The sequence below is a fragment of the Myotis lucifugus genome, unplaced genomic scaffold, assembly GCF_000147115.1.
Source record: "Myotis lucifugus unplaced genomic scaffold, Myoluc2.0 scaffold_97, whole genome shotgun sequence".
Classification (NCBI taxonomy): domain Eukaryota; kingdom Metazoa; phylum Chordata; class Mammalia; order Chiroptera; family Vespertilionidae; genus Myotis; species Myotis lucifugus.
The window spans coordinates 534,197-548,278 of record NW_005871145.1 but is presented as its reverse complement, the minus strand read 5'-3'; the positions used below and the strand labels follow the sequence as shown (position 1 = coordinate 548,278).

The 14,082-nt window shown below is 38.5% G+C and overlaps 1 protein-coding gene across 1 annotated transcript in view; it reads right to left on the bottom strand.

Annotated features, from left to right (window-relative positions):
- Positions 1-8,863: 8,863 nt before the first annotated feature.
- The window catches only part of LOC102438929 (glycine N-phenylacetyltransferase-like), a 17,025-nt gene continuing 11,806 nt past the window's right edge, over positions 8,864-14,082 (bottom strand). Inside the window, exon 5 of the mRNA XM_023756534.1 lies at positions 8,864-9,266. Within this exon, the coding sequence (XP_023612302.1) occupies positions 8,864-9,266 (403 nt within the window). The remainder of the gene's footprint in view (positions 9,267-14,082) is intronic.

The window sequence follows — 14,082 nt, the reverse complement described above, 5'->3', positions numbered from 1 at the left end:
TATTTTTATTACTGTTGTTCAGCTTAATTGAGATATAATTCACGTACAGTAAATCCTCAACAATACCTTTCAAATACGTAAAGCAAGAAGACTTGTAGAGCTAATTCTCAAAGCTGGCCAAAATGCTGGGGTCAAAGTGTATTTCAGTAGATGCAATTCTTTGGCAGATGGACAATTTTGAATTTTACCCAAGTCCTGTTATCCTGGAAAACATGAATGATTAAAGAATTTCTTCCACCGAATTTGCATTTCTGAAATGGCTCACTGCAAGGAACCAGCCTTCCCCCATCTGACTTAAGACACATGGTTGTCCTCCTTGTTTACCTCTAATAAAGCCAGATGCTGATGCTCCAAATTCATGTTTGTCTCATGAATGATTAGCTAACTGTGAATCCCCACTGACATTTCAGAACAAACTGCTTTAAACCAAACTTGAGTTCATTTTCTCTCCTTCCCCTGGACTGAGTCAGCATATAACCCCATTCTTAGTCCCTACCAAGAAGAGGCTGAACTCGGGGCAAAACATTCTCTGAGCTGTATGCATCTTGCCTCTTTTGCATTCCTCGCTTCCTTGGGGATTCTCTCTAGACCTGTTTACACTTCCCTCGTAAATGGTTAGCAAACCGGTCTACCAGGACAAAGTTCTGATGTGCTAACAAAGTGTTAGCGGATTTAACTAAACTTTAAGCCTCTCTCCTCTACACAGGACTGAACTTTGACCCACACTCAGCCTGGGTCCAGCATTGGCAGCAGAAGACCACCCTTGGCAGAAAGATACTCCATGTGTCTTGCTTATTTCTTTTTACAAAAGAAGTTCTGGGGTTCTCCCTGTTGAACTAGTGTCCCTCCCTATTATAACAGTCCCCTTTCTCCTTCTTGCAATAATCCTTTCAAATAAATTCTCTCCTTACCTAAGTCTAGAGTTGTTTTCTATTTAGCAATACTTTGGCCCAGCTTCATTATAAGTAAATGGACTTGTGACTAGCCTGGAAATCTAAGTATTAACCTGTTTATTTATTCATTCACTCCATAAACACTGATTGAGACTTTTTATTGAATTTATTAGGGTTACATTGGTCAATACAATTACGTAGGTTTCAAGTGTGCAGTTCTGCAATACATCATCTGCACATCTGCTCACCATCCAAAGTCTAGTCTCCTTCCAACATCATTTATCCCTCATTTACCTCTTCCACCTGTGCCACCCCAGTTCCCTCTGGTAATCACCATACTATTGATTGAGAACTTTACTATTGCGGCTTTGTAAGGTGTACTTCAGCTTGGCTGGACTATATTTCCTGGAATTCCCTTTGGATTTTATGGGATTCTATGGGGGACTTGGAAGGCAGGATGGAGCCACAGGCTTTTTGTAGCTGACTTGGAGACATGAGGCAGTGGCTGGACTGGCAAGGGTTTCACTGTCCCCTGGGTTTGCCTTCACCTTCACTGTCATCAGCTGCATGGTGTTCAGCTCTCTAATGAAGGAGCCTGGCTTCTGCAGGGTACCCATTCTCCCAAGGTCAAAGTCAGCAAGAATTGATGAGGTTTCTGTTCCTGTGAGGGCCAGTTTGTGCTGTGGGTTTAGCTTGTTCTTATTCTCTTCCACTTTAAATTAATTTCTCTTTCCCAACTACCTCTTCTAGTAATTCAGTCTTCAGCAGCATATGGGAAGAAACAGCCTACCGAAATTGCTGAACTACCACACAGAAGTGCAGACGGCTGAATCCTGTGACACATCTACTTCTGCTTCTCTTTGAACCCTGACTGAAACACACAACTCTGATCAATAATCTGAGCAACTGTGAGCTTAGAAGAAACTTGAACAAATTACCTGTTAAGAACTCACAATCTAATAAAGGAAATAAAACATGTACATAACTAAAGAAAATGTCCCTAAATTACTTCATATATGTGCTGTGGATTTGATGACATTTTGATACAGCCTTTTTTACTGGGGACATTTTGATGTGGTCTGAAACAGAAATAATTTTTCTTTTCAATTTTATAATTAAATTATATTAAAAACTGATTAACTTAGTGTATCCCCAATCCTTACCTCTTCTTGAACCTTATCCCATCCTTAAACCTAAGGGTGAGGTGTATATAGTGTATATTACTACATAATATGAAGAGCATTTGTCTGTTTTGATTTACTGCATCAAACTGGGATTCTCAAGATGATTGGATCAAGCATGCTGACCAAAAATAGTGGACAGGGAAAATCAAGAGTTTTGCCTAAACTCTATGAGATTTCACAAGAGGGAGCCATTACTTCTAAGTGGAAGTTTATAGGGTTCTCACGGGAGAACTGGGGAGGAGGATGGTGTTAGTTGGCATATTCCTGGGAAGTATGGGCTAACTCTCTCTGTTAGGAACTATGGAGAAAAGTATTCTTATGAGGCTCCAATTGTGTTAAAACTTGGATTTGCAAACCCCTGTAGATATCAGGAGAAAGTCACTGCTGTCTAGATTCATTTATCTACCTACTTTAATGACCATTTAAGGTTCACCCTTGTTCTACTTTTGATGTCCATGAACTTTTGTGAATTAATATTAACAGATGGGAAAGTACCGCACACAATTTGTTTCTCTTTATAAAGATAATTTACATAAGGAATGACCATCATTATTTTACGACTCTAAGACCCATTCACATGAAAGTTATGATATTTATGGTGCCAAATAGGAGAGTCTTAAAATGAACATGAAAAAGTTAGGAAAATTACAGTTCAGCTGAGATTACTAACATTACATTTATTTTCTATGATTTTAACTTAGCAATTAATCTCATCTGCATTTTAGTCCTTGCACTAGACTATACCTTCTCCTTTTGAAATTTTAAGCAGGGAAATTAATTTTCCTAGTCATTATTTATCCAAGGGAAAAAAAAGCTGATTATCTTAGAATGTTACCAAGGATTAAAGAAGATACCGTTTGTATAGTATGTCTACAAACTGCTATATAAATGTCACCTGAATCAGCATATTCCTTCCCAAGGGCTGTTACATTTTCTGCGCAACCAATGGCAAGTTCCCAATTCTTCTCACATTTATTTACCAATCCAAAGCAAAAGCCTGACTTTAGTCAGTCAAGAATTTCTCACAGAACTAGGGTACTGCCCTATACACCCTAGGCTCCTAATACAGGTTCCTCAAATGGAAATGCTTTCTTTTCCCCTGCAGAATTCTCAACACAAATGAACCAGAAATTTTCATGCACACCCAGCAGTAGCATTCTGAATCATTCCCCTACAGAGGGGAAGCAAAAGGAGACGAGGGGTCCCAGAGTAATGATTCTCCCTTGTTCTCACCTGCAAAGCTGTTCTCTCATTCAGTCTCTGCAGAGATCTTCAGGGAAAGAAATATGTCCTCTGAGTATAGTGATCTTGAAAAGTGTACTTTGATCTGATTCCTCCCCCAACAGGTGAGCTGAGGTTCTTAATAGAACCCGTGTAGCACGCTGTGGAATCTTCAGGCAGCAGAGTGTGAGATGGAGAACCTCCCCCTGGGTCCTATGTTCAAGGACGTGGCTCTGTCATCAGGTTGTGCCAACACTTTATTGACCTTTAAACTTTTAAACAAAAAAGTTATAACCAGGAGGATTAGATATAGTGATGTTTGCAGTGTCTCCAACATAAGTGCTTTACTCACCCACCTGCTTCCAGAATGTGGCCAACTCTCTCCTCATTCATTTATCAGTTCAGATCAGAAACCTGCAAGAAAATGCTCATAGTGCCTAACAAGTTGCTTTTACAGAGTAGGTGCCACATGTATGTTCCTTTGGTATATGGAGTTAATGAACATAACACAATAGGAGTATTTTGATTTGTGTCACTTAAGCGGAGAGGATTTCAAAATCAATGCCTATCTTTTGTCGGGGAGGAGAGAAGCACAAGTTCTTACCTGGGGAGTTGTCTCCACACCAATCTTCACAGGTGTCCCCAGAGACAAATGAGAATGGAAGACTTCTCAATAATGCAATTACATTTTAATGCAGGCAGTTCAACAGGATCTAACAGAGTGCATTTCAGTATGTCTCCTCCAGAAATTGCTGAGCTGAGGCTTGCAAGGTGGACAGTGCACAAAGCAAAATCTTCTGGTGTCAGCTCTCATGAAATCCAACCCTTCCTCTCTGGGTTCAGGGTGAAGGAGCTGGCTCTGCAAGATTCAGAGGCTGACAGTGTGCCATCTGAACTACCCCCACCAAATGCCAGGTTGCTCTTTGCCCCCACAGGCCCTACTATGACACTACAATGTGTGTGAAACTACCAGGCCAGATACTGGTAGGAGAGTAAGACTGTGTAGACAATACTTTCTTTCTTCTCTTCTCATTTTCAATAAGAGCAAGATTTTAGGAAAGATATAGATGAGATCTGATTTATAGAATCTGATGTATTTTCTTACACATATGCAGAACAGAATATCACATGTATGGAGTGACTAAAACTGTTAGAACTCTCCTTTTTTAGTGTAAGCACTGCCATCTCCACTGACCATTCTGAAGCTTCAGATAAGCATCCTAAATATGATCCAATATGGGCACTTCTTAGTTTCACTTTTTTTAAAAAAAAGTTATTTTAATTGATTTGAGAGAGAGAAAGGGAAAGGGAGAGAAAGATAGAAACATCAATGATGAGAATCATTGATTGGCTGACTCCTGCACACCCCCCACCGGGGATCAAGCCCACAACTTAGGCTTGTGCCCTGACCTGGAATCTTACAGTGACCTCCTGGTTCATGGGTAGACACTCAACCATGGAGCCATACTGGCTGGGCTTAGTCTCACTTTTATAAAGAAGAACACGGAAGCTCAATATGGCTGAATTAGATAGAATTTAAACTCAGAGACTCTTCACTCCAATGTGCTCACTGCCCCACATTAACTCTTGCTCTACCATCCTCAGAAAAGAAAGGGGAATTCATAGAAGTGATATTTTGAATATCAAAGCCACTGTGTGAAACAACTAACAAGGGAAGTTTGACACTACCTCTATCTTGCCCTCATCACATTAATCCTTGCTTACCACATTAGTTTCAGTGTGGAGGCAACAAGAGTAACTCTAATCAGAGGAGCAGAGACAGGTGTAACTGGTGTCCAGAGAGAAAGAAGAGCTTGAGTGCTCCTTCAGTCCATGGATCAGCACAACACAGGTTTGCATATATTTTTTCTGCCCTTTCTAGGAGTCTCGTCCCTCCTAGACTATTAATTTTCAATCTTATCTCCTGAGTTAAAGTCATTATGATCATTTATTACTCTTTCTCTAAAGCCAAAGGCCAATGAAACTATTCTGTCACTATCAATAGAGTGGGCCCCTTGGCCCCAAGTAGTGTCTGTTTCTTACTAAAGTTGATTACAACAAAAGAGTGGGATCCTTCTGTGCCCAGCACCTGAAGTCAGACTCCTAGTCCTCTCTCTCCTTCGGCCATCACCTGCACTCAGTCACTCAGAAGATTCCAGGGCCTCTACCCCCTTCCCTTGTATCTTAAACTAGTTTCTTAACCTCTCCAGGATGTTTCCCCAGCTGTCGAGAGTGCTTTCGTACCAGATAACCAAGTATTGTTCTGCTCTTCCTTGACTCTGCTTTTATCCTTGCTGTGTTACATGAAGTAATGAATGTAAATTTTCTTACATTCTTTGGGATAAGGTACAAGGAAAGGGGTTCAGGAGCTCTGGTGTCAGTCTTCATCTCTGTGTTTTCCCCTGGGTAATGGAGTGAGGTGCTGGCAATGATGATAGAAGCAGCCTAGCATAGTGGCTCAGAGAGATAACAATGGGGCCAAACTAACAGGATTGAGATCCTGACTGCATTACTTACCTACGATGTGACCTTGGACAGACTTTTTCATCTTTCGTGCTCTTTTTCTGTATATATAAAGAGCAGTAAATAATAATACTTACTTGGTAGGGTTTTGAATTCTTCCTGTGCTCAGTTTTTGGGGGACAGAAACTAATAAGTGTGACAAAGATATGGAGAAATTGGGACTTTTGTGCACTAGTGATAAGAATGTAAAATAGTGTAGCTACTGTTATAATCAATATGAGAATTCCACACAAAAAAGTACACCTATCTTATTACCCAGCTATCCCACTTCTGGGAATATATTCACAGGAATTGAAATCAGGACCTTGAATAGCTTTCTTCACTCTCATGTTCATTGCAGCCTTATTCACAATAGCCAAGAAGTGGAAGCAACCTAAGTGTCTCTCAACGGATGACTTGATCAAGGAAATGTGGTCTACTGATATATATACATACATATAGGAATATTATTCAGTCTTTGAAAAAGAGAAAAATCCTGCCATATGTGACAATATAGGTGAACTTCAGGACATTATGCTAAATAAATAAGCCAGTCACAGAAGGACAAAGAATGTATGATTCCATTTAAATGAGGTATCTAAAGTAATGATACTCATAGAAGCTGAGGATAGAGTGGTACTTACTGGGAGCTGGGGAGGGGGAAGCATAATGACTTGCTCAAAGGGCAAAGTATGTCTGTTGTGCAAGATGAAAAAGTTCCAGAGATCTGTTGTACAACATTGTGCTTATAGATAACAATACTGTGCTAAACACTTAAATATTTGCTAAGATTCATTATTATTATTTTTAATTTTATTTTTTTATTGAATTTATTGGGGTTATGTTAGTTAATAAAATTATATAAGTTTTTGGTGTACAAATCTAAAATACATTATATATTGTATTGTGTGGTCACTATCCCACGTTGTGTCTCTATGTCTTTTTCCATCATCATTTATCTCCCATTAACCCTCTCTAGGTTCCCCTATCCACATTTCTTTCTGGGAATGACTATATTGTTTTCTGTCTATGAAATTTTTTTTTGCTTAATTCCTTTACCTGTTTTACCCAGCCTCCCTACTGCCTCTCCTCTGACAGCTATGAGTCTGTTTCTATTTTGTTTGTTAGTTTATTTTGTTCATTAGAATCCACCTTTAAGTGAAATCTTATGATATGTGTTTTCTCTGATTGAATTATTTTACTTACAATAATATTCTCCAGGTCCATCCATGCTGTTGCAAAAGGTAAGATTTCTTTCTTTTTTTATGGCTAAGTAGTATTCTATTGTGTGTGACATAGCTTTTTTTATCCACTCATCTACTAATGGGTACTTGGGCTGCTTCCAAATCTTGGCTATTGTAGTGCTATAATAAGCAGAGAGGTGCATATATTCTTTCAAATTAGTGTTTCAGAGAATGTATGCACTCCTATGTTCATAGTAGCACAATTTACAATAACTAAGATCAGTAGATGCCCATCAGTTAATGAGTGGATAAAAAAGCCATGGTACATTTATACCATGGAATACTATGCAGCAGTAGAAAAAAAGAATTTCTTACCCTTTGAGATAGCATGGAGGGACCTGGACAGTATTATGCTAAGTGAAATAAGTCAGTCAGAGAAAGACAAGTATCACATGATCTCACTCATATGTGGAATATGATTAACAAAATAAACTGATGAACGTAGTGGATCCAGAGACATGGAAGCATAGAATAGAGTGCAGAATCTTGGAGGGAAGAAGGGAGAATGTGCGTGGGTGGGAGGTAATCAACTGAAGATTTTGTATGCACATATGCATAACCTATGGACACAGACAATAGGGTGGTGAAGGCCTGGGGTGGGGGGTAGTGGCGGGCTAGATGGTGTCAATGGGGGGAAAAATGAGACATATGTAAGACTTTCAACAATAAAGATTTATTTAAAAAAATTAGTGTTTCAGGTTTCTTCAGATAAATTCCTGGAAGTGAAATCTTGGGTCATGAAGCAGTTCCATTTTTAATTTTTTAAGCTTACTCCATACTGCTTTTCAAAATGGCTGCATTAATCTGCATTTCCTTCAAAAGTGCACAAGGGTTTGCCTTTATCCACATCTTCACCAAAATGTGTTATTTGTTGATTTATTGATAATAGCCATTCTGACTGACTTATTTCACTTAGCATGATACTGTCCAGGTCCCTCCATGCTATCTCAAAGGGATATCCCATTGTGGTTTTAATTTGCATTTCTCTGGTGATTAGTAATGTTGAGTATCTTTTCATATATCTAATGGCCATGCTTGTCCTCTTTGGAGAAGTGCCTGTTCAGGTCCTTTGTTTATTTCTTAACTGGATTGTTTGATTGGTGTTGAGTTTTATAAGTTCTTTACAAATTTTGGATATTAACCTCTTATCAGATGTATACACAAATAAGTTCTCTTATTCAGTAGGTTGTCTTTACCTTTTGCTGATGGTTTCCTTTGTTGTCCAAAACTTTTAAGTTTTATATAGTCACATTTACTTTTCTCTTTTGTTTCCCTTGCCCTAGGAGATATATCAGAAAATATAATGCTATGAGAAATGTCCAAGATATTACTGCCTATGTTTTCTTCTAGGATTGTTGTGGTTTCAGGTCTAACATTTAGATCTTTGATCCATTTTGAGTTTATTCTTGTGTGGGGTATAAAGGTGGCCTACTTTCTTTTTTTTTTTTTTTTTTTGCAATGTACCTGTCCAATTTCCCCATTGACAACAACAATCCACATGGAGATAAGAGACCAGGAGAAGTGTTAGGGCAGTGTGAAGTTTAATAAAGAGTATCACTGAGATCCAGAAGTGTAGGAAACAGAACAAGATCAGGGTTCACTACAGCAAGTTCTGTCTATGCCAGGTCTGCTGGACCCAGGGGAAATTCATGAGCAGGACTGTGTCAGTCCTCTTGACCACCCACACTGCTTCTACAGAGCTCACAAAATATGAACTGCTTTATTGCTGATCATCATTCCTTTTTTCTTTGCATCCATCCACATGTTTCTCCTGCTGTAGGACCAACCCACTCAACACTGCCTTGTGTTCAGGGCTGCTTCAAAGAGGCACACATTGCCACTGGTTCCAGTCACAGGGCAAGCGGACATGGTGCAGATTATGACTGGCTTTCTGTATGATATTGTTGGCTTTGTCTGTATGGTTATATACAGGAAAGCCAAGTTTATCCAAAGCCTGAGTAGTGGCAAACAACATATAGGATATTAGACCCTGGCCCCGGTACTCAGGCAGGGTGGCCCCCATTCGTATCTCTCCTGTCTGGTCCATCAGGTTCCAGCACACAGGGGTTCCCTCAGGCCCCAGAAGACAGAAGGAGGGGAAGGTCTGAATACAGCGCTTGATGAATCTCTGGCTTCTCTCATTGCCACCGAAATGCCAGAATTTATCCACCAGGGTAGCATGGGTAACATCCAGAGAGGAGAGTTTAAACAGCTCTTCATTACTGTTAGAAAAGAGAGATGAACAGCCTGTAATATCACACACACTGTGTAGGATTATATTTATTTTCCTCAAAATTGTCTCTGGGTAATGCATCTATAGCCAGCATGCATGGATGCATAATCTGACTTAGCTGTGCGATCTTTAGCGGGCAACATAATGTCTCTCTGTCTCCATTTATTTCTTCATAAAATAGGGATATTAAGAGCATCCTTAGTAAAAGCGGTTCTGAGAGGGAAGTTCATAGCATTATAGGCCTACCTAAAAAAAAACCCCAGAAAAATTAATAATAAATTATTTAACCCTACACATTAAAGAATTAGAAAGAGAACAACAAGAAAAGCCCCAAAGCAAGTAAAAGGAAGAAAGTAATGAAGATTAGAGCAGAAATAAATGACATAGAGACAACACACACACACACACACACACACACACACACACACACACCACAAAAATAATCAATGAAATCAAGAGCTGGTTCTTTCAAAAGATAAACAAGATTGATGAACCTTTAGCCAGACTCACCAAGACACAAAGAGAGAGGACTCAAATAAATAAAATAACAAATGCAAGTGGTGAAGTAACAACTGACATCACAGAAATACAAAGAATGGTAAGAAAATACTATGAACAACTATATGCCAACAAGCTGGACAATGTGAATGAAATGGAAAAATTCATAGAAAAGAAAACAGTCTTCCAAAACTGAATAAGGAAGAAGAAAATCTGAATAAGCCAATAACTACTAATGAAATAAAAGCAGTAATAAAAAATCTCCCAGCAAACAAAAGCCCTAGTTTGGATAGCTTCACAAGGGAGTTTTACCAAACATTCAAAGAAGAACTAACACCTACCCTACTCAAACTATTCCAAAAAATCCAAGAAGAAGGAACACTTCCAACCTCTTTTTATGAGGCCAGCATTATCCTAATTCCAAAACCAGATAAAGACACTACAAAGAAAGAGAATTATAGGTCAATATCCCTGATGAACACAGATGGTAAAATACTCAACAAAATTCTAACAAGTTGGATGCAGCATTACATTAGAAAGATCATACACCATGACCAAGTGGGATTTATTCCAGGGATGCAAGGATGGTACAATATCTGCAAATCAATAAACCTGACACATCACATAAACAACCAGAGAGACAAAAATCACATAATCATATCAATTGATGCAGAAAAGGCTGTTTGACAAAATCCAACACCCTTTCCTGATAAAAACCCTCAGCAAAATGGGAATAGAGGGATCATACCTCAACATAATAAAAGCCTTATTTGACAAACCTACAGCCAACATCATACTCAAAACTAAAACCATTTCCCCTAAGAACAGGAACAAGACAGGAATGCCCACTTTCACCACTCCTGTTTGACATAGTACTGGAAGTGCTAGTCATAGAGAACAGACAAGAAGAAAAAATAAAAGGCATCCAAATTGGAAAATAATAAATAAAATTGTCATTATTTGAAGATGACATAATACTGTACATAGAAAACCCTAAAGACTCTATCAAAAAACTACTAGACTTAATAAATTCAGCATGTAGCAGGATACAAAATTAACACCCAGAAATCTATGGCTTTTTTATACACCAATAATGAACTCACAGAAAGAGAAACTAAAAAAAAAACAATCCCATTTACCATTGCAACAAAAACGTTAAGATACTTAGAAATAAACTTAACAAAGGAGGTAAAGGACCTGTTCTCAGAATATTACAGGACTCTGAAAAAAGAGATGGAGGAAGACATAAACAAATGGAAGAATATACCATGTTCATGGATTGGTAGAATCAACATTAAAATGTCTATACTACCCAAATCCATCTAAAGATTCAATGCACTCCCCATTAAAATTCCAATGGGCATATTTCATAGACCTAGAACAAACTCTCCAAAAATTCATCTGGAATAAAAAAAGACTCCAAATAGCTGCAGCAATCTTGAGAAAGAAGAACAAAGTTGGAGGGATCACAATACCAGATATCAAGCTATATTACAAAACCACTGTCCTCAAAACTGCCTTGTACTGGCACAAGAACAGACATATAGATACCATTGGAACAGAACAGAGAACCCAGAAGTCAACTCAAGCCTTTATGTTCAATTAATATTTGACAAAGGAGGCAAGAGCATACAACAGGTTCAAGACAATCTCTTCAATAAATGGTGTTGGGAAAATTGGACAGATACATGCAAAAAAAATGACACTAGATCACCAACTTACATCATACACACAAACAAAAAACTCAAAATGGATAAAGGACTTAAATGTAAGACAGGAAACCATAGAAATCTTAGAAGAATCCATAGGCAGCAAAATAGCAGACATGTTGTAGCAATATCTTTACTGATACAGCTCCTAGGACAATGGAAACTAAGGAGAAAATAAACAAATGGGACTATATAAAAATAAAAAGCTTCTGCACAGCAAAAGGAACCATAAACAAAACAACAAGAAAGCCCACTGCATGGGAAAACATATTTGCCAATATTATCTCCGATAAGGGTTTAATCTCCAAACTTTATAGGGAACTCATACAACTTAACAAAAGAAAGATAAACAATCCAATCAAAAAATGGTCAAAGTACCTAAATAGACACTTTTTGAAAGAGGACATACAGAAGGCTAAGAGACATATGAAAATATGCTCAAAGTCACTAATCATCTGAGAGATACAAATCAAAACGACAAGTAGGTACCATCTGACACCTGTCAGAATGGCTATCATCAACAAATCAACAAATGCTAAGTGCTGGCAAGGATGTGGAGAAAAAGGAATGCTCTTGCACTGCTGGTGGAAATGAAGACTGCTGCAGCCACTGTGGAGAACAGTATGGAATTTCCTCAAAACATTAAAAATGGAACTTCCATTTGACCCAGTAATTCCACTTCTAGGAATATATCCCAAGAAATCAGAAACACCAATCAGAAAGGTTATATGCAACCCTATGTCATAGCAGCACAATTCACCATAGCTAAGATTTGGAAACAGCCTAAGTGCCCATCAGCAGATGAGTGGATTAGAAAACGGTGGCACATCTACACAATGGAATACTATGCTGCTGTAAAAAAGGAAGGAACTCCTACCATTTGCAACAGCATGGATGGAGCTGGATAACATTATGCTAAGTGAAATAAGTCAGTCAGAGAAAGATAAATATCACATGATCTCACTCATTTGTGGATTATAATGAACAACATAAACTGATGAACAAAACAGGTCCAGAGATAGAGAAGCATCGATCAGATGCTCAAACCTCAGAGGGAAAGTAGGGAGGGTGGGGGTAAGAGGAGAGATCAACCTAAGGACATGTATGCATGCATATAAGCATAACCAATGGATGCAGACAACAGGGGGTGAGGGTGAGAGCAGGATTGGGGGGTGGGGGAGCACTGAGGGTCACATTTGTAATGCCTTAATCAATAAAGGGGGGGGGGGGTGGAAATAAGCCAGTCAGAGAAAGATAACTATCACATGATCTCACTCATTTGTGGAATATAGTGAACAACATAAATTGATGAACAAAAATAGAACCAGAGACAAAGAAGCATGAAACAGACTGTCCAACCTATGAGGGTAGGCAGGGGAGAGAGAGGGCATAAGAGATCAACCGAAGGACTTGTATGCATCCATATAAGCATAACCAATGGACACAGACAGTAGTGGGCTGAGGGGTGGGAGCAGCTGGGGGAGGTCTATGGGGGGAAAAGGAGACTCATGTAATACTTTAAACAATAAAGAATTTAAATAAAAAAAATTTTAACTACAACAACAAAAAATTTTATGCTGAGCATTCAGTAACTCTTTGTGTATGTCCTTAGCTGTATTATACGTAGCTGGTTTGTAAAAGATAGTTTAAAAGACAAAGATAAAAAGATTTCTTTTTTCCCCTTTTTTTGTCTATGAAGTTGCTGTTTGTTTATTTATTTATTTATTTAGCCTGTCTGATGTATGTCTGAAACAATGTTGTCCAGCAATAAACGGGAATTTAATTTTGTTGAGTGTTCTAACAAAACGAAACAAAAAAGAAAAAAAAGAAAAAAGAAAAGGCATTCAACAAAATCCAACACCCATTTTTGATAAAAACTCTTAGCAAAGTGGGAATAGAGGGATCATACCTCAACATAATAAAGGCCATATACGGCAAACCTACAGCCAACATCATTCTCAATGGGCAGAACAAAAACAATTTCCCCTAAAAACAGGAACAAGAAAGGGATGTCTATTTTCACCACTCTTATTCGACATAGTACTGGAAGTCCTAGCCACAGTAATCAGACAAGAAGAAAACATAAAGGCATCCAAATTGGAAAGGAGGAAGTAAAACTCTCATTATTCACAGATGATATGACATTGTACATAGAAAACCCTCAAGACTCCAGCAAAAACTACTGTTCACAGCAGCGCAATTTGAAATAGCTAAGACCTAGAAACAGCCCAAGTGACAATCAGTAGGTGAGTGGATAAAAAAGCTGTGGTACATTTACACCATGGAATACCATGCAGCAGTAAAAAAGGATCTTTTACTCTTTGAGACAGCATGGAGGGACCTGGAGAGTATTATGCTAAGAGAAATAAGCCAGTCAGAGAAAGACAAGTATCACATGATCTCACTCATATGTAGAATCTATTGAACAAAATAAACTGATAAACAAAATAGATCCAGAGACATAGAAGCATGGACAGACTGGGGAATCTCAGAGGGAAGGCAGAGGTGGTTGGGAAGAGATTAACCAAAGAACTTGTATGCATATATGCATAACTTATGGACACAGATTATAGTTTGGTGAATGCCTGGGGAGGGGTG